Source organism: Ranitomeya imitator, chromosome 3 (assembly GCF_032444005.1).
Source record: "Ranitomeya imitator isolate aRanImi1 chromosome 3, aRanImi1.pri, whole genome shotgun sequence".
Taxonomy (NCBI): domain Eukaryota; kingdom Metazoa; phylum Chordata; class Amphibia; order Anura; family Dendrobatidae; genus Ranitomeya; species Ranitomeya imitator.
The window spans coordinates 811,970,122-811,989,454 of record NC_091284.1 but is presented as its reverse complement, the minus strand read 5'-3'; the positions used below and the strand labels follow the sequence as shown (position 1 = coordinate 811,989,454).

At 55.9% G+C, this 19,333-nt stretch overlaps 1 protein-coding gene across 9 annotated transcripts in view; it reads right to left on the bottom strand.

Annotated features, from left to right (window-relative positions):
- The window catches only part of PICALM (phosphatidylinositol binding clathrin assembly protein), an 81,052-nt gene that overhangs the window by 57,437 nt on the left and 4,282 nt on the right, over positions 1 to 19,333 (bottom strand). For all 9 annotated transcript variants that reach the window (XM_069759286.1, XM_069759289.1, XM_069759288.1 and 6 more), the window contains exon 2: positions 4,213 to 4,355. In XM_069759286.1, coding sequence (XP_069615387.1) covers positions 4,213 to 4,355 — 143 coding nt within the window. The remainder of the gene's footprint in view (positions 1 to 4,212; positions 4,356 to 19,333) is intronic.

Here is a 19,333-nt window from a genome sequence, read left to right as displayed (position 1 = left end):
GGTGATTTCATTTCAATCCTTCCGGAAAAGTGAGAGGTGATTTCTGACTGCTACATTCGACGACACATGGAAGCCTTACGTATGCAAAAACGGACCGAGAAAGAGCAAACAGAGAAATTCATCAAAAAAATAAAGTAATAAAATCCAAAAGGACAGATTTATCATTGCACTTCCAAGTTTTTTTTGCGTTAACACCCAATTCACCAAAAGATCAGTGACTTTCTCAAGTTGTTTATGGTTTAGTGTTAAGATTTTTTTTAACATGGCTTTTCCAGATGTTTCATAAAATGTGACAACAAAAAGTCACAAAAATTGGCATAAATCTACTCCAGTATCCCCTAACGTCTATGGAAGGGGAAGGAGCAGAGTGAGACATCAGTTCTGCTCTGTCACCACAAGCCACAGCGCTCAGTGGTGCCGGCGTACCCAGCCACAGCGCTCAGTGGTGCCGGCGTACCCAGCCACAGCTGTTGTGATTAGGTAATTCAGAACCACAATGGACCTGGTGGTTAAGAGCACACAAGTGACCTGATAACAAAATAGGACAAGCTCTGAGACGTGGGAACTCTGCTGACCGCAATCCCTAATCCTATCATACCACACTAGAGGTAGCCGTGGATTGCGCCTAATGCTCCCTATGCAACTCGGCACAGCCTGAGAAACTAGCTAGCCCTGAAGACAGAAAAATAAGCCTACCTTGCCTCAGAGAAATTCCCCAAAGGAAAAGGCAGCCCCCCACATATAATGACTGTGAGTAAGATGAAAATACAAACACAGAGATGAAATAGATTTAGCAAAGTGAGGCCCGACTTACTGAATAGATCGAGGATAGGAAAGAGAGCTTTGCGGTCAACACAAAAACCTACAAACAACCACGCAGAGGGGCAAAAAGACCCTCCGCACCGACTAACGGTACGGAGGTGCTCCCTCTGCGTCTCAGAGCTTCCAGCAAGCAAGAAAAACCAAAATAGCAAGCTGGACAGAAAATATAGCAACAAAAGTAACACAAGCAGAACTTAGCTTATGCTGAGCAGACAGGCCACAGGAACGATCCAGGAGAAAGCAAGACCAATACTGGAACATTGACTGGAGGCCAGGATCAAAGCACTAGGTGGAGTTAAATAGAGCAGCACCTAACGACTTAACCTCATCACCTGAGGAAGGAAACAGAGCCACAGCGCTCAGTGGTGCCGGCGTACCCAGCCACAGCGCTCAGTGGTGCCGGCGTACCCAGCCACAGCGCTCAGTGGTGCCGGCGTACCCAGCCACAGCGCTCAGTGGTGCCGGCGTACCCAGCCACAGCGCTCAGTGGTGCCGGCGTACCCAGCCACAGCGCTCAGTGGTGCCGGCGTACCCAGCCACAGCGCTCAGTGGTGCCGGCGTACCCAGCCACAGCGCTCAGTGGTGCCGGCGTACCCAGCCACAGCGCTCAGTGGTGCCGGCGTACCCAGCCACAGCGCTCAGTGGTGCCGGCGTACCCAGCCACAGCGCTCAGTGGTGCCGGCGTACCCAGCCACAGCGCTCAGTGGTGCCGGCGTACCCAGCCACAGCGCTCAGTGGTGCCGGCGTACCCAGCCACAGCGCTCAGTGGTGCCGGCGTACCCAGCCACAGCGCTCAGTGGTGCCGGCGTACCCAGCCACAGCGCTCAGTGGTGCCGGCGTACCCAGCCACAGCGCTCAGTGGTGCCGGCGTACCCAGCCACAGCGCTCAGTGGTGCCGGCGTACCCAGCCACAGCGCTCAGTGGTGCCGGCGTACCCAGCCACAGCGCTCAGTGGTGCCGGCGTACCCAGCCACAGCGCTCAGTGGTGCCGGCGTACCCAGCCACAGCGCTCAGTGGTGCCGGCGTACCCAGCCACAGCGCTCAGTGGTGCCGGCGTACCCAGCCACAGCGCTCAGTGGTGCCGGCGTACCCAGCCACAGCGCTCAGTGGTGCCGGCGTACCCAGCCACAGCGCTCAGTGGTGCCGGCGTACCCAGCCACAGCGCTCAGTGGTGCCGGCGTACCCAGCCACAGCGCTCAGTGGTGCCGGCGTACCCAGCCACAGCGCTCAGTGGTGCCGGCGTACCCAGCCACAGCGCTCAGTGGTGCCGGCGTACCCAGCCACAGCGCTCAGTGGTGCCGGCGTACCCAGCCACAGCGTTCAGTGGTGCCGGCGTACCCAGCCACAGCGTTCAGTGGTGCCGGCTAACGTGATGAATGCCGCAGCCCACAGCACAATAAAGCGATCAAATTGGCCATATGCAAAACTGTTTACACACAAGTACTTTTTTGAGTTTTGGGATACATTTTATTGTTCTAATTATGATCCCCTTATCCATGGACGGGTGCTGCGGCCATCACAGCCATCTGTGATGCATCATATCCCCAAAAACACTAGCCCATTTGCTGCCTCTATCAACCAAGTCATCTTTAAGGGAAGCTGCTGTTGGACACAGGGTTTGCCATCGATGACGACGGCATTAAATCAGATATTGATGATGATGATGATGATAGGTAGGGGGGGGGGGGAAGACAGCCATCTTTGATCAGACCTGTTTACACTCCCTAATCAAAACGCATGTTCGGTCCACATCCCGGAGATCGCGGCGCACAATAACACAACAACTTCCTTTGTTTGCATTCACAAACTTCCCTCTTGTGTGCTTTTAATTTACTGACAACTGAGCCCGGTAGATCAAAGTGACTTCTATAAACAGTGCGAGGACGGAGCAGAAGCCTGGACTTCATATCGCACGCGGGCGAGCAGGAAACAGACGCCAGTAATTGAAGGCAGAGAAAGCAGCCGAATAGGATATAAACTTCATCAAATACCATCACGTGCTCGGAAAGCGATCTCCGTGTGCCACAAAGACCTGAAGAACGCTTACTGCTGACAGATCAACTATCCGTCAGCCGGCCACTGCTGTAAGCGGTTAAAGGGTTAATCCCAAAACCCTAATTTGCTCCCATAGTGGGCGATCACTACATTTAAATCAATGAATGGTCTCCTCTTCCATTAGTTTCCGCTGCTGGGAAATGTAGTTTTAGCCGTGTAAGAATAGAAGCGCCCATTCATGTCTGTGCACCCAAATGTACAAAAGGGGCAGAAAGGGGATGAAAAAAAAATAATTCAGGGATGACCATGCATATATTTAACCCCTTCACCCCCGGGGCCCTTTTCCGTTTTTATTGTTTGTTTTTTGCTCACCTTCTTCCCAAAGCCATAACTTTTTTATTTTTCTGTCAATATGGCCATGTGACCCCTTGTTGTTTTTTTTTTCCCAAATCAAGTCGTACTTTTGAACCGCGGCACTCATTGCAATCTGGCAGTGACAACCATAGTGGTCTGCAGGAGACCTCTGGTTGTCATGCCGACCCATCGGTGACCCGCAATCACGTGACAGGGGTCACTGATGGGCGCGATTGCTGGAAGAGCGTGTTAAATGCCGCTGTAAAAGTTTGACAGCGGCATTTAACGGGTTAACAGCCGCAGGTGGATTGCGATTCCACCCGCGTCTGTTATGGGCACATGTCAGCTGGTCAAAAAAAGCTGACATGTGCTGAGAAAGGGGAAGACACGACATGCGCAGTACATGTACGGTGCATGTCGTGACGGAGTTAAGTGGCTGTCCACTGACAAAGTTTCCTCTTTAGAGTGCCTCTTTATATTAAGAAACTGCTGAATGGCACTTAAAGGGATTGTCATGGATTAGAAAAACATGGCGCCTTCCTTTCAGAAGCAGCGTCACTGACAACGGGTTGTGCGTGATTGCAGTTCAGCTCGATTCTTTTCAATGAGACCAATTAGCAAAAAAAAAAAAAAGGCTTTTCCCAACATTGAAAGTGATCACTGACACCCTGGGACACTTATCAATCCAGAAAACTGGAGTCTGAAGTGTCCCCATGCATGGCTCCATCCATTCTCTATAGCAGCGTTCTCCAACCTGGTCAATGGGGGCATGCTGGGACCTCCAGTTTCACAACAGCTGGAGAACATTGTCCTGTGGGGTTGTCGTAGATCTCCAGCAGTCCGATAGACGGTGAATGGACCCTTGCCGTGCATGCTTGGCCAAAGATCCATCCTTGGGAGCAGATGGAGTCTGACCACTGACAGTAGCGGAAAACTTGCAATATTTAAAAAAAAATAAAAAATTCAAAATATATTATGTATACACACACACCTATTTAACATTCGCACCGGATACGGTATAACCCTTAATTTACCACTCACCTCGTTGCCGTATACCATAAGGTGGTGAGTAGTAATTAGCGACTTGAAGACCACCACCCAGCTGCTGTTGGTCGTTCTTTCAAATAAAGTGTCCGCCAACTGTGGGATGTTCACGTTCATCTCATTTGTGCACTGGATCAAATCTGAAAGTACACATATACATATTTCAATAGAAAGAAGAAAAAAAACACAACACCCTTCAAATAAAAGGATCAGAGCAGCCGACATTGACAATTGTGGCCAGCCTCCTCCATGCGCAGCGCTGGGCAATTCCTGACCAGCATGAAGGAAGGTCGCTGTATAATGAGAGATCAGACGGCAGAGCCGACGGTCAGGACATCAGTCATTACGGAAGGATATCCTTTATATAGTTTATGTTTTGAGCACATTTCTGTACATTTTTAATTGGACAACCCATTTAAGAAATTTGATTCTAATAAATGATGTAGGAAGGTGCAAGTAAAGGGGTACAATTAGTGAATTTGAGGAAAATGTAGGACAGTGCAGCACTCTGGAGAGGCCAGGTAGTGTCGTAGAGTGGGGCAGGAGATGTAGGGAGGTACACCACTGTGGAGAGGCCAGGTAGTGTTGTAGAATGGAGCAGGAGATGTAGGGAGGTACAGCACTGTGGAGAGGCCAGGTAGTGTCGTAGAATGGAGCAGGAGATGTAGGGAGGTACACCACTGTGGAGAGGCCAGGTAGTGTTGTAGAATGGAGCAGGAGATGTAGGGAGGTACAGCACTGTGGAGAGGCCAGGTAGTGTTGTAGAATGGAGCAGGAGATGTAGGGAGGTACAGCACTGTGGAGAGGACAGGTAGTGTGGTAGAGTTGAGCAGCAGATGTAGGGCGGTGCAGCACTGTGGAGAGGACAGTTAGTGTCGTAGAGTTGAGCAGGAGATGTAGGGCGGTGCAGCACTGTGGAAAGGCCAGGTAGTGTGGTAGATTTGAGCAGCAGATGTAGGGAGGTGCAGCACTGTGGAGAGGACAGGTAGTGTCGTAGAGTTGAGCAGGAGATGTAGGGAGGTGCAGCACTGTGGAAAGGCCAGGTAGTGTGGTAGATTTGAGCAGCAGATGTAGGGCGGTGCAGCACTGTGGAGAGGACAGGTAGTGTGGTAGAGTTGAGCAGCAGATGTAGGGAGGCGCAGCACTGTGGAGAGGACAGGTAGTGTCAGAGAGGCCAGGTAATGTCGTAGAGTGGAGCAGCAGATGTAGGGAGGCGCAGCACTGTGGAGAGGACAGGTAGTGTGGTAGAGTTGAGCAGGAGATGTAGGGCGGTGCAGCACTGTGGAAAGGCCAGGTAGTGTGGTAGATTTGAGCAGCAGATGTAGGGAGGTGCAGTACTGTGGAGAGGACAGGTAGTGTCGTAGAGTTGAGCAGGAATTGTAGGGCGGTGCAGCACTGTGGAGAGGACGGGTAGTGCTGTAGAGTGGAGCAGGGGGATGTAGGTCGGTGCAGCACTGTGGAGAGGACAGGTAGTGTCGTAAAGTTGAGCAGATGTAGGGAGGCGCAGCACTGTGGAGAGGACAGGTAGTGCTGTAGAGTGGAGCAGAGGATGTAGGTCGGTGCAGCACTGGACTATCTTGTAGGCACATGTGATAAGTTTATGTTTTCTATAGCAGACAGGTAGCTAGTGCAGTGGCTGTCAGAAATATGACCCTAGCTGCTGAATTCAGGATAGAATATGCCACCACCTTATAATTGGTAGGCATCCGATCACTTGGTACCCATTGATACTGAGAATTATCATTCTATAACCTCCACATTTGCTTCTAAGTCAGACTACCATTGATCCAGAAATGATAGCATAATACAGGAATAGAGAATGTAATGGAGAATTACTGATCATGAGTCCCACCTCTGCACCTATTATGACAGACTCCTATTCACTGAGCCATACATTATATTGTTAAATGCCAATTAGAGGGCACAGACACAGGTGGAGGTGCATCCTCACACCTAGAAAAGCGATTACATATATTAGATAATGTAGACGCTTTACAAAAACTTTGAAAGATATTACATCCCTCACAGGGACCCACCATACAGTAAAAAAAAAAAAAAAAAGACCATCACCCGAAACAAGTGAGCGGAGCCAAGATGAACTCGTTGCACCATAACCTTCCCTGAAGCATAAAGGAAACCACAGGGACCGGTTTCATCAGAGCGGCCGGCCCGGACATGACGGCTGGCTCTCACTTCTCATTACCTCTCTGGTGGAGTCAGCCGTCATCTGCAGGAGTCCTATACTAGTAATCTACCACTGCTATCATCTTTGGCTACTATTCACTCACAAATGGCCAGGAGACAACATTACAGTCTGTGGATGGCAGGGTTTTGTGATCACTCCAGGGAGACGCGTCATGTTGTAACATGTATTCATCCACAACTTCGGATAATCACCCATTAATCCTTTCCAGACACGTGACGTTCAACTTACAAACTGGGTGCGGGTTTATAGACCTATTTAAGAAGTTGAGATGACCCCCCCTTTAAATTACTATATCTTTAGTCTCCCTAGGTGAGAAGATGCCACAAGAGGTGTATGGCAGTGGCTTGCCCGATTTCCACCCTTTAAAAATACATGCATGCTCATCCAAGCCGAGTGTGCACATGTATGGAGGAGTCTGGAGAGATGCTGGTTGTGTTTGGACCCATCCCTTGCCATGCTCAGAAGAGATTCCCTGGACAAGTGTTGAGCGTTCTCACACTGGTGGGAGGTCTCCCGGTGGGCATCAGATACTGTACAGCGGGCAGATGCAGAGCACATGGAGTACACGCAGCGCTCACATTGTGGTCCCGGGATATCTGGCCAGGCCCTGCTGCACGGACATCTGGAAAACATATTCTGTTCTCAGGATCAGGGAAAAGCTTCACAAAGAATAACCTCTAATAAACTAATAAGGGATATCGGTAACCGCAATGTTTAGCAGAGAATAGGTTACTAAAATATTCCCTAATTAGATCTGCCTAGAATTGAGGAAGCTTACAATTGTACTGCAGTAGGTTACAAAAGGGGCTACCATACGGACTACCAGAATCCACTGCCTCCGACGCTCGTCGCTGGACATCCCGACTATCGGTCAGTGGTCACTGGGGGTCGTGATCTTTTCCAGTTTGGTAGTGCGGGAGAGAGAGGGAAGATCGCAGTGGTAATTACAGCTCGCTTCGTCCTTTTTTAACAATCTACGGCAGGGGTGTCAAACTGCATTCCTCGAGGGCTGCAAACAGGTCATGTTTTCAGGATTTCCTTGTACTGCACAGGAGATAATTTAATCACCAACTCATTATCTGTGTAGGTGATTAAATTATCACCTGTGCAGTACAAGGAAATCCTGAAAACATGACCTGTTTGCAGCCCTCCAGGAATGCAGTTTGACACCCCTGATCTACGTTGTCATTCAAAAGTGTAAGACTTCACAAAAAAAAAAAATTATCTATCATATGAAAATAAAAGTTATGGCTTCTAGAAAAATGGATAGGGAAATATTAAAAAGTAATTTCGCCCTGGAGGGAATCTCCACATGGCAGCCTCTGAGATCACCCCCTCTAAATACCAAGCCTCAAGCTGCACTTACACTGCAAGATCGCTGTGAAGGAGTGGAGCTAAAAAGGCTGCCCAACCCCTAACGCTCCTTCATCAGGGCTAAATGATCGGATCGTGCCTCCATGTAAATAGATCATTAGGGATAGCCGCCAGTATCAGATCTGTGGGGATACCTGTGCCAATCAGATGACTGCAGTGGTTGCGGTAAAGGGAATGGACACCCAACACACAGTCCCATACTACCCCCCTTGGATCAGGGTGCACCAATCTATGACAGATACAGCCCAAATAGCCGGGCGTTAAGATGTGCCATAGATTTCAGTACTGGTCAACCTCGGGAGCCTAAAGGATGAGGCATTAATATTGTAGTCTGGCGTTGACCCCTTGATCACCTCCGATCATATTTATTTAGGAGGACCTGTTCCTCGTACTGCAGCCTCATATGGAAAAGTCCAGGGGAAGGCACTGTAAGTAGCAGATTTCTAAGCCAAAAATCAGTAATGCACATAAGCAGTTATTACAGACAGCTCGTGGAAAGGCCCCGAACTCTACCCCCACCACGGCTCCCCAGGATCAGGCAGACACAAACCATTCTCCAGCTTCATCATTACAAGATGCATCTACCTGGAGAGATTCCTCAACAGACTGAACACAAATAAAAAGCAGTGGCATCTCGGTGTGAAAAAAAAAAAAAAAACAAAATGTGTAAGAAGCAGGGTCAGTGCTGAGATGCAGCCTGGTCAGGGGAACCACATAGGATGTCACAGCTTCCCGATACGAAGTAACGAATGCCCTGCGATGAAGGAACCGGGTGCCGCAGCACACCATACAGATGGGTCACGGGGACTCTGCAAACATCCAACCCTGCCTTCTAAAAGGAACAAAGTGGAGTAAAAAGACACAATCTCCTCAGTGTGATATAGCGGAGGGTCCGGGCTTCACCGATCAGCTGTGATTGGCTTCCACAGGTTATCTTTAAATTGTAGGTGTTCTGCGAAACCTGGCAGCAGCAACTACACATTGTAAGGAGCTGCGCTTTGTAACGCTGATTACTGGCAGCGCTGGGTCTCGGACCCCCGGCAGATCTAATAATGATGACATATCCTAAAGCATGGGTCATCAATGTGTTGTGACATGATAAACCCTTAGATTTATAAACCCTCGCATTGACAACCATTTTCTTGTGCTGGTCTTTTTCCGGGTTGGATTCAATTATTTGGCATTATTTTACCCTCTCATGATGCCATTGGAGAGCATTATGCTGCCAGCCGACCCCTGATGTAATTTGGGGTATCTCGGGTGACACTTTTTTTTTTTTTTTGACTAGAAGGGCCGACAATCACGGCTCTACATCCGGCACTTTCATCTGCTCCCATCTTCAATTTTGCTCCTTTTCCCACTTATTTCAGTAAACACATGCGATGTTGCCAAAGAGCAGCCAAAGTCTTCTTCAGCGGAAGCGGCCGCTGCCAAGAATCCTACAAGAACGGCTTAAAACCATCTGCTTGGGGGGAAATACTCACATAGCCGTGAGCAACTAAGGAAAGCTGTATGGATCCAAGCCTGGAGGGCCGGCTGCAGCGAGGAGCAGGCGGCCCCCCATCCCGGCGGTACTATAAGAGGGGTGTGACGTTACACAAGTGGTGGCTATCCTTCATGTGTTATGTAACTTGCTACCTGCAGGATATATACAGCGCAGGACACCGTGCTGCGCTGTATATATTGTCCGGTATCCAACATCCCCACCAATATGCTGTTATCAGTCCTGCAATGGCCTGATAAACAAAGCCGACAGCTCAGATCCCATTCATTTCAATAGAAGCTGATACAATATTAAAAAAAGCATCCATCACAGTGTATGGAGCCGTGGTATTTGGGCTCCGTGCCATTTTTTACCCCTGTTTTCCTCCAGGTGGGAAGGTGCACATGATACTTTAGCTGCTGCTCTAGCAATAAGAGAGCAAACACACATGATCCGAGCAATGTCCACACCGCGCACACGGCTGCTGGGGACATTGATCTGCATGTGAAAGGTAAATGAGACGCCCGGCTCACGAGGCAAGCACAGATCAATGCGGGTGATGGCGTCACGGGCGCAGAGCTGATATCATGGGAACGGCACGTATCGGAGGCTCACAATGTGCTGACTGCACTCTAAGGTGCGGGCTGTTCCACCCCAGGATAAAACACCGATAGACACCTCGTATAAGGTCTATAAATAAGGAGCAGTCAACTACTTGATATAATAAAAATCTACAGGATAGGGGAGAACTTGCAGCTTGCCGGTGTCCGATCCTCATAGATCAAGAAATTGCTGCTCTGGAACATCTTGTACGGTGTGAAGTTGGGTATGTCCCCGGCCTCTGCTCCATTCACTGAATATTGGAATCCCATTTTTCCCCTTTCTCCGGCAGTCCCATTGACAATGAATGGAGTCCGGGCCACGAATGCGCTCCTCAAAGAATTAAAGACATTCTTTAACCATGCTGTTGTCTTCGGTCAAAAACGACCGACCTTGAACTTCAATATTCTTTAAAATATTCAAGATGTGGCTCTGAAACCCGTGGCCGACCAACCCATCCTCATTTAAGTCAATCAACCACAAGTTTCAGAACCGCATCTTGTGAACACCCCAAAAAATACCAAAGTTCAAAATCGGTCTCCCCAGACCGAAGACAACAGCAGGGTTAAGTTTAGATTCCCAAAAGCAGTAAGATTTTTGGAGCTTTGGAGGCATGCTGTACTGCACTGTGGTATATGAGGCCGTAGGGATAGATGGCGTGCACTAGATTGAGGCAGTATAGACTATACATGGTAGATTTTTTTTTTTTTCCCCAGTGTAGAAAGTTTGACAAGTCCTGATCTAGAGTTCACGGGTGCGGTACTTGCCTCCTGACACATGCATGCTGGCTAACATGTGTGGGGGCCTTTAGTCCAGGTCACGGGGGCAAGCTGAGGACGGCAGGGGTGAGGCCGCAATCACACTCCTGAATTAAAAGTCTATACAAGCGGCACAGTTCGCGGAGTCGTTATCCAGCCCCATCACAATTTATGGGCCCATATCGTGCCCACGTATCCCTCTGCCGTGCGCACAAAGACAAACTCAAGCGTTGGGGTTCTGCCTGGAAGATTTTTCTTTAAATGGCAAACTACATGAAAAGACAAATGAGTATTTGGAGAAAAGCTTAATAAATCTAATGGCTTCTGGTAACAGATCCATGCGTTGTCCAAACACACGATTATGAAGAAACGCTCGGAAATCATTTCTTACAGGACAATTACGTTTAATAAGGGCAAAAAATAAATTGGGTTTGTGCTGAATGATGCGCAGTCGGCGGAGGAAGAAAGCAAATGCAGCGTGATAGGAAAAAGCAGGATCCAGCTCAAGCCGGGGGTGTACATAAATACGCAACTATAGAGATCCACGGGGGCAGCAAAGCCGCATACAGGACTGCAGAACTACAACTCTCAGCAGGTTGGGGACTACTATAATATAGGATTCATATAGCACTCCATGACACTATCCTGCTTAGCCCCTAACCATGTGCACAAAAAAAAAAAAAAAAAAGTGTAGTTTTTCTAAATCTTCTACAATCCTTTTAACCCCTTAGAGCAATATCTAACTCAGCTGTTAACCCATTTAACACCGCCGTCAATCTGACGGTGTGCGCATATCCCACCACTGATGGGCTATGACGGTCAGGACCCTGCTGATGATGATCCTATGTCATGTCCTATGCTGCTCAGCTATATGCAGAGCTTCAAAAAGGAGACTGGGATTTTCACTATAGAATGCAATAATGCTATTACCTAAGGATACGGGAAAAAAACCAAAATGTTTTAAAAATATTTTAATCCCATCCTATTTTTCCTCCCATTAAAAAAAAAAAAAAATAAGTAATTAAAAAAAAAAATATCATTTATATTTGGTATTGCCGCATTCATAAAAGTCTGAGCTATCAAAATATAATATCAATAAATCTAATCAGTAAATGTCGTAAAGAAGGAAGAAAAAAAAAAAAACAAACTAGAACTTGCCCAACAGAAAACAAATGGTGATGTTGACGTAAAAATCAAACTGTTTTGGCCTTAGAAGAAAAAGGAGGAAAATAAAAGCACGAAAACAAAAACTGGCAGCGGGGGAAAAGGGTTGAAGACACGGCCATTTTTCATATTTGCGCTTCCGTTCTTTCCTGCTCTTTTCTCATTTACGTCGCTGGATGAGGTCTTATATCTTGGGGGGGGCGAGTTGCAGTTTTTGAATGATACCATTCACTTTACCAAACAACAAAATGAAAAGGGGGGGGGGGGGAATAAAAAATAATTACAAGTGTGGTGAAATGGTAAAAAAGTGACTTTATTTTTTTTTGGGGGGGGGGGGTGTCAGCTTATGTCGTTCAATTGTGTGCTAAAAATTATCTGGCAACGCGATTGGTTAAAGGGAATGCCCTGAAAATTAGCATTGATGGCCTATGCTTAGGATAGAGGCAGGTGCTGGCTAAATGCCATAGTTGGCACCCGCTCTGTACGGGGTGGGCTCAGATCCTGAGCGATGACCAGTGACTCACCACAGGTCATTAGAGAGTTAAACATTTTTTTTTTTTTTAAAACAATACTACATGAAGACTCAGACTTTTATTTCCAAATGTCCTTGATGTCCATATAACAGACTTTACTGAATGAGTGTAAAGAAATTGTAAAGCATCAGACACATTGTATCAGACTGTCAGGAGAGGAGGGAGATCTGACTGCTGAGGATGGAAACATTTGTAACGAAACCTCAGCTGAGAGATGGATTACAAGTACTGACCCTAAACAGGAACAGTCCCATTAACTACAAGAGGAAGACGAGGGACACAAGTCCCCTTCTTTCCAGTGGCTTCTCTTTCACACTGGCTTATCAAACGCCGGCCTATGGGATCCATGTAATGCACCAGCCGTGGCTGCCGGCCGGGCCGTGTGGTGGATACACGGCTCTAACGACAGGACTGTAGCGAGCAGAGCTGCCGTGTGTCCGGCAGATCATGAGGAAGTCATCATTCTTATTACATAACAGCAAGCAGAGATCCTGCCCCTGGGAGACGAGGACACAACACATTGTAGATCATCAGAAACTATAATGTACAAGGGTCTCAGCGACCAGCAGGAGCCGCACAGCACAGCGCCCCTCCAGGAAGAACGAAGAAACTGCAGAAATGGGATTACTGACAACTACCCCAGACCCAACATTAGAAGAGCATGTAGCCATTCTAAATAAGGAGAAACCCCCCAAACACAGTACTCTGCACACCTCACTGCAAGGACAGGGGGGACCCCCACACTCCGCACCGACCGGACAGGGGGACCCCCGCACCGACCGGACAGGGGGACCCCCGCACCGACCGGACAGGGGGACCCCCGCACCGACCGGACAGGGGGACCCCCGCACCGACCGGACAGGGGGACCCCCGCACCGACCGGACAGGGGGACCCCCGCACCGACCGGACAGGGGGACCCCCGCACCGACCGGACAGGGGGACCCCCGCACCGACCGGACAGGGGGACCCCCGCACCGACCGGACAGGGGGACCCCCGCACCGACCGGACAGGGGGACCCCCGCACCGACCGGACAGGGGGACCCCCGCACCGACCGGACAGGGGGACCCCCGCACCGACCGGACAGGGGGACCCCGCACCGACCGGACAGGGGGACCCCCGCACCGACCGGACAGGGGGACCCCCGCACCGACCGGACAGGGGGACCCCCGCACCGACCGGACAGGGGGACCCCCGCACCGACCGGACAGGGGGACCCCCGCACCGACCGGACAGGGGGACCCCCGCACCGACCGGACAGGGGGACCCCCGCACCGACCGGACAGGGGGACCCCCGCACCGACCGGACAGGGGGACCCCCGCACCGACCGGACAGGGGGACCCCCGCACCGACCGGACAGGGGGACCCCCGCACCGACCGGACAGGGGGACCCCCGCACCGACCGGACAGGGGGACCCCCGCACCGACCGGACAGGGGGACCCCCGCACCGACCGGACAGGGGGACCCCCGCACCGACCGGACAGGGGGACCCCCGCACCGACCGGACAGGGGGACCCCCGCACCGACCGGACAGGGGGACCCCCGCACCGACCGGACAGGGGGACCCCCGCACCGACCGGACAGGGGGACCCCCGCACCGACCGGACAGGGGGACCCCCGCACCGACCGGACAGGGGGACCCCCGCACCGACCGGACAGGGGGACCCCCGCACCGACCGGACAGGGGGACCCCCGCACCGACCGGACAGGGGGACCCCCGCACCGACCGGACAGGGGGACCCCCGCACCGACCGGACAGGGGGACCCCCGCACCCCGCACCGACCGGACAGGGGGACCCCCGCACCCCGCACCGACCGGACAGGGGGACCCCCGCACTCCGCACCGACCGGACAGGGGGACCCCCGCACTCCGCACCGACCGGACAGGGGGACCCCCGCACTCCGCACCGACCGGACAGGGGGACCCCCGCACTCCGCACCGACCGGACAGGGGGACCCCCGCACTCCGCACCGACCGGACAGGGGGACCCCCGCACTCCGCACCGACCGGACAGGGGGACCCCCGCACTCCGCACTGACCGGACAAGGGTCTCAGCGATCAGCAGGAGCCGCACAGCACAGCGCCCCTCCAGGAAGAATGAAAAAACTGCAGAAATGGGATTACTGACAACTACCCCAGACCCAACATTAGAAGAGCATGTAGCCATTCTAAATAAGGAGAAACCCCCCAAACACAGTACTCTGCACCCCTCACTGACCACACAGGGGGACCCCCACACTCCACACCCCTCACTGCAAGGACAGGGGGACCCCCACACTCCGCACCCCTCACTGCAAGGACAGGGGGACCCCCACACTCCGCACCCCTCACTGCAAGGACAGGGGGACCCCCACACTCCGCACCCCTCACTGCAAGGACAGGGGGACCCCCACACTCCGCACCCCTCACTGCAAGGACAGGGGGACCCCCACACTCCGCACCCCTCACTGCAAGGACAGGGGGACCCCCACACTCCGCACCCCTCACTGCAAGGACAGGGGGACCCCCACACTCCGCACCCCTCACTGCAAGGACAGGGGGACCCCCACACTCCTCACTGACCAGACAGGGGGACCACCACACTCCGCACCCCTCACTGACCAGACAGGGGGACCACCACACTCCGCACCCCTCACTGACCAGACAGGGGGACCACCACACTCCGCACCCCTCACTGACCAGACAGGGGGACCACCACACTCCGCACTGAGCAGACAAGGGGACCCCCATACTCCGCACCCCACACTGAGCAGACAGGGGGACCACCACACTCCGCACCCCTCACTGACCAGACAGGGGGACCCCCGCACTCCGCACCCCTCACTGACCAGACAGGGGGACCCCCACACTCACCAGACAGGGGGACCCCCACACTCCGCACCCCTCACTGACCAGACAGGGGGACCCCCACACTCCGCACCCCTCACTGACCAGACAGGGGGACCCCCACACTCCGCACCCCTCACTGACCAGACAGGGGGACCCCCACACTCCGCACCCCTCACTGAGCAGACAGGGGGACCCCCACACTCCGCACCCCTCACTGAGCAGACAGGGGGACCCCCACACTCCGCACCCCTCACTGAGCAGACAAGGGGACCCCCACACTCCGCACCCCTCACTGAGCAGACAGGGGGACCCCCACACTCCGCACCCCTCACTGAGCAGACAGGGGGACCCCCGCACTCCGCACCCCTCACTGAGCAGACAGGGGGACCCCCGCACTCCGCACCCCTCACTGAGCAGACAGGGGGACCCTCGCACCCCGCACCGACCGGACAGGGGGACCCCCGCACTCCGCACCGACCGGACAGGGGGACCCCCGCACTCCGCACCGACCGGACAGGGGGACCCCCGCACTCCGCACCGACCGGACAGGGGGACCCCCGCACTCCGCACCGACCGGACAGGGGGACCCCCGCACTCCGCACCGACCGGACAGGGGGACCCCCGCACTCCGCACCGACCGGACAGGGGGACCCCCGCACTCCGCACCGACCGGACAGGGGGACCCCCGCACTCCGCACCGACCGGACAGGAGGACCCCCGCACTCCGCACCGACCGGACAGGGGGACCCCCGCACTCCGCACCGACCGGACAGGGGGACCCCCGCACTCCGCACCGACCGGACAGGGGGACCCCCGCACTCCGCACCGACCGGACAGGGGGACCCCCGCACTCCGCACCGACCGGACAGGGGGACCCCCGCACTCCGCACCGACCGGACAGGGGGACCCCCGCACTCCGCACCGACCGGACAGGGGGACCCCCGCACTCCGCACCGACCGGACAGGGGGACCCCCGCACTCCGCACCGACCGGACAGGGGGACCCCCGCACTCCGCACCGACCGGACAGGGGGACCCCCGCACTCCGCACCGACCGGACAGGGGGACCCCCGCACTCCGCACCGACCGGACAGGGGGACCCCCGCACTCCGCACCGACCGGACAGGGGGACCCCCGCACTCCGCACCGACCGGACAGGGGGACCCCCGCACTCCGCACCGACCGGACAGGGGGACCCCCGCACTCCGCACCGACCGGACAGGGGGACCCCCGCACTCCGCACCCCTCACTGAGCAGACAGGGAGACCCCCACACTCCGCACCCATAACTGAGCAGACAGGGGGACCCCCACACTCCGCACCCCTAACTGACCGGACAGGGGGACCCCCACACTCCGCACCCCTCACTGAGCAGACAGGGGGACCCCCACACTCCGCACCCCTCACTGAGCAGACAGGGGGACCCCCACACTCCGCACCCCTCACTGAGCAGACAGGGGGACCCCCACACTCCGCACCCCTCACTGAGCAGACAGGGAGACCCCCACACTCCGCACCCCTCACTGAGCAGACGGGGGACCCCCACACTCCGCACCCCTCACTGAGCAGACGGGGGACCCCCACACTCCGCACCCGTCACTGAGCAGACAGGGAGACCCCCACACTCCGCACCCCTCACTGAGCAGACGGGGGACCCCCACACTCCGCACCCCTCACTGAGCAGACAGGGGGACCCCCACACTCCGCACCCCTCACTGAGCAGACAGGGAGACCCCCACACGCCGCACCCCTCACTGAGCAGACGGGGGACCCCCACACTCCGCACCCCTCACTGAGCAGACGGGGGACCCCCACACTCCTCACCCCTCACTGAGCAGACAGGGGACCCCCACACTCCTCACTGAGCAGACAGGGAGACCCCCACACTCCGCACCCCTCACTGAGCAGACGGGGGACCCCCACACTCCTCACTGAGCAGACAGGGGGACCCCCACACTCCGCACCCCTCACTGAGCAGACGGGGGACCCCCACACTCCGCACCCCTCACTGAGCAGACGGGGGACCCCCACACTCCGCACCCCTCACTGAGCAGACGGGGGACCCCCACACTCCGCACCCCTCACTGAGCAGACGGGGGACCCCCACACTCCGCACCCCTCACTGAGCAGACGGGGGACCCCCACACTCCGCACCCCTCACTGAGCAGACAGGGAGACCCCCACACTCCGCACCCCTCACTGAGCAGACGGGGGACCCCCACACTCCTCACCCCTCACTGAGCAGACGGGAGACCCCCACACTCCGCACCCCTCACTGAGCAGACGGGGGACCCCCACACTCCTCACTGAGCAGACGGGAGACCCCCACACTCCGCACCCCTCACTGAGCAGACGGGGGACCCCCACACTCCGCACCCCTCACTGAGCAGACGGGGGACCCCCACACTCCGCACCCCTCACTGAGCAGACGGGGGACCCCCACACTCCGCACCCCTCACTGAGCAGACGGGGGACCCCCACACTCCGCACCCCTCACTGAGCAGACGGGAGACCCCCACACTCCGCACCCCTCACTGAGCAGACGGGGGACCCCCACACTCCTCACCCCTCACTGAGCAGACAGGGGGACCCCCACACTCCGCACCCCTCACTGAGCAGACAGGGGGACCCCCACACTCCGCACCCCTCACTGAGCAGACAGGGGACCCCCACACTCCGCCCCCCTCACTGAGCAGACAGGGGACCCCCACACTCCTCACCCCTCACTGAGCAGACAGGGGGACCCCCACACTCCTCACCCCTCACTGAGCAGACAGGGGGACCCCCACACTCCGCACCCCTCACTGAGCAGACAGGGGGACCCCCACACTCCGCACCCCTCACTGAGCAGACGGGGGACCCCCACACTCCTCACTGAGCAGACAGGGGGACCCCCACACTCCTCACCCCTCACTGAGCAGACAGGGGGACCCCCACACTCCGCACCCCTCACTGAGCAGACAGGGGGACCCCCACACTCCGCACCCCTCACTGAGCAGACAGGGGGACCCCCACACTCCTCACCCCTCACTGAGCAGACAGGGGACCCCCACACTCCGCCCCCCTCACTGAGCAGACAGGGGACCCCCACACTCCTCACCCCTCACTGAGCAGACAGGGGGACCCCCACACTCCTCACCCCTCACTGAGCAGACAGGGGGACCCCCACACTCCGCACCCCTCACTGAGCAGACGGGGGACCCCCACACTCCTCACTGAGCAGACAGGGGGACCCCCACACTCCTCACCCCTCACTGAGCAGACAGGGGGACCCCCACACTCCGCACCCCTCACTGAGCAGACAGGGGGACCCCCACACTCCTCACCCCTCACTGAGCAGACAGGGGACCCCCACACTCCGCCCCCCTCACTGAGCAGACAGGGGACCCCCACACTCCTCACCCCTCACTGAGCAGACAGGGGGACCCCCACACTCCTCACCCCTCACTGAGCAGACAGGGGGACCCCCACACTCCGCACCCCTCACTGAGCAGACAGGGGGACCCCCACACTCCGCACCCCTCACTGAGCAGACGGGGGACCCCCACACTCCTCACTGAGCAGACAGGGGGACCCCCACACTCCGCACCCCTCACTGAGCAGACAGGGGGACCCTCGCACCCCGCACCGACCGGACAGGGGGACCCCCGCACTCCGCACCGACCGGACAGGGGGACCCCCGCACTCCGCACCGACCGGACAGGGGGACCCCCGCACTCCGCACCGACCGGACAGGGGGACCCCCGCACTCCGCACCGACCGGACAGGGGGACCCCCGCACTCCGCACCGACCGGACAGGGGGACCCCCGCACTCCGCACCGACCGGACAGGGGGACCCCCGCACTCCGCACCGACCGGACAGGGGGACCCCCGCACTCCGCACCGACCGGACAGGGGGACCCCCGCACTCCGCACCGACCGGACAGGGGGACCCCCGCACTCCGCACCCCTCACTGAGCAGACAGGGAGACCCCCACACTCCGCACCCATAACTGAGCAGACAGGGGGACCCCCACACTCCGCACCCCTCACTGAGCAGACAGGGGGACCCCCACACTCCGCACCCCTCACTGAGCAGACGGGGGACCCCCACACTCCGCACCCCTCACTGAGCAGACGGGGGACCCCCACACTCCGCACCCGTCACTGAGCAGACAGGGAGACCCCCA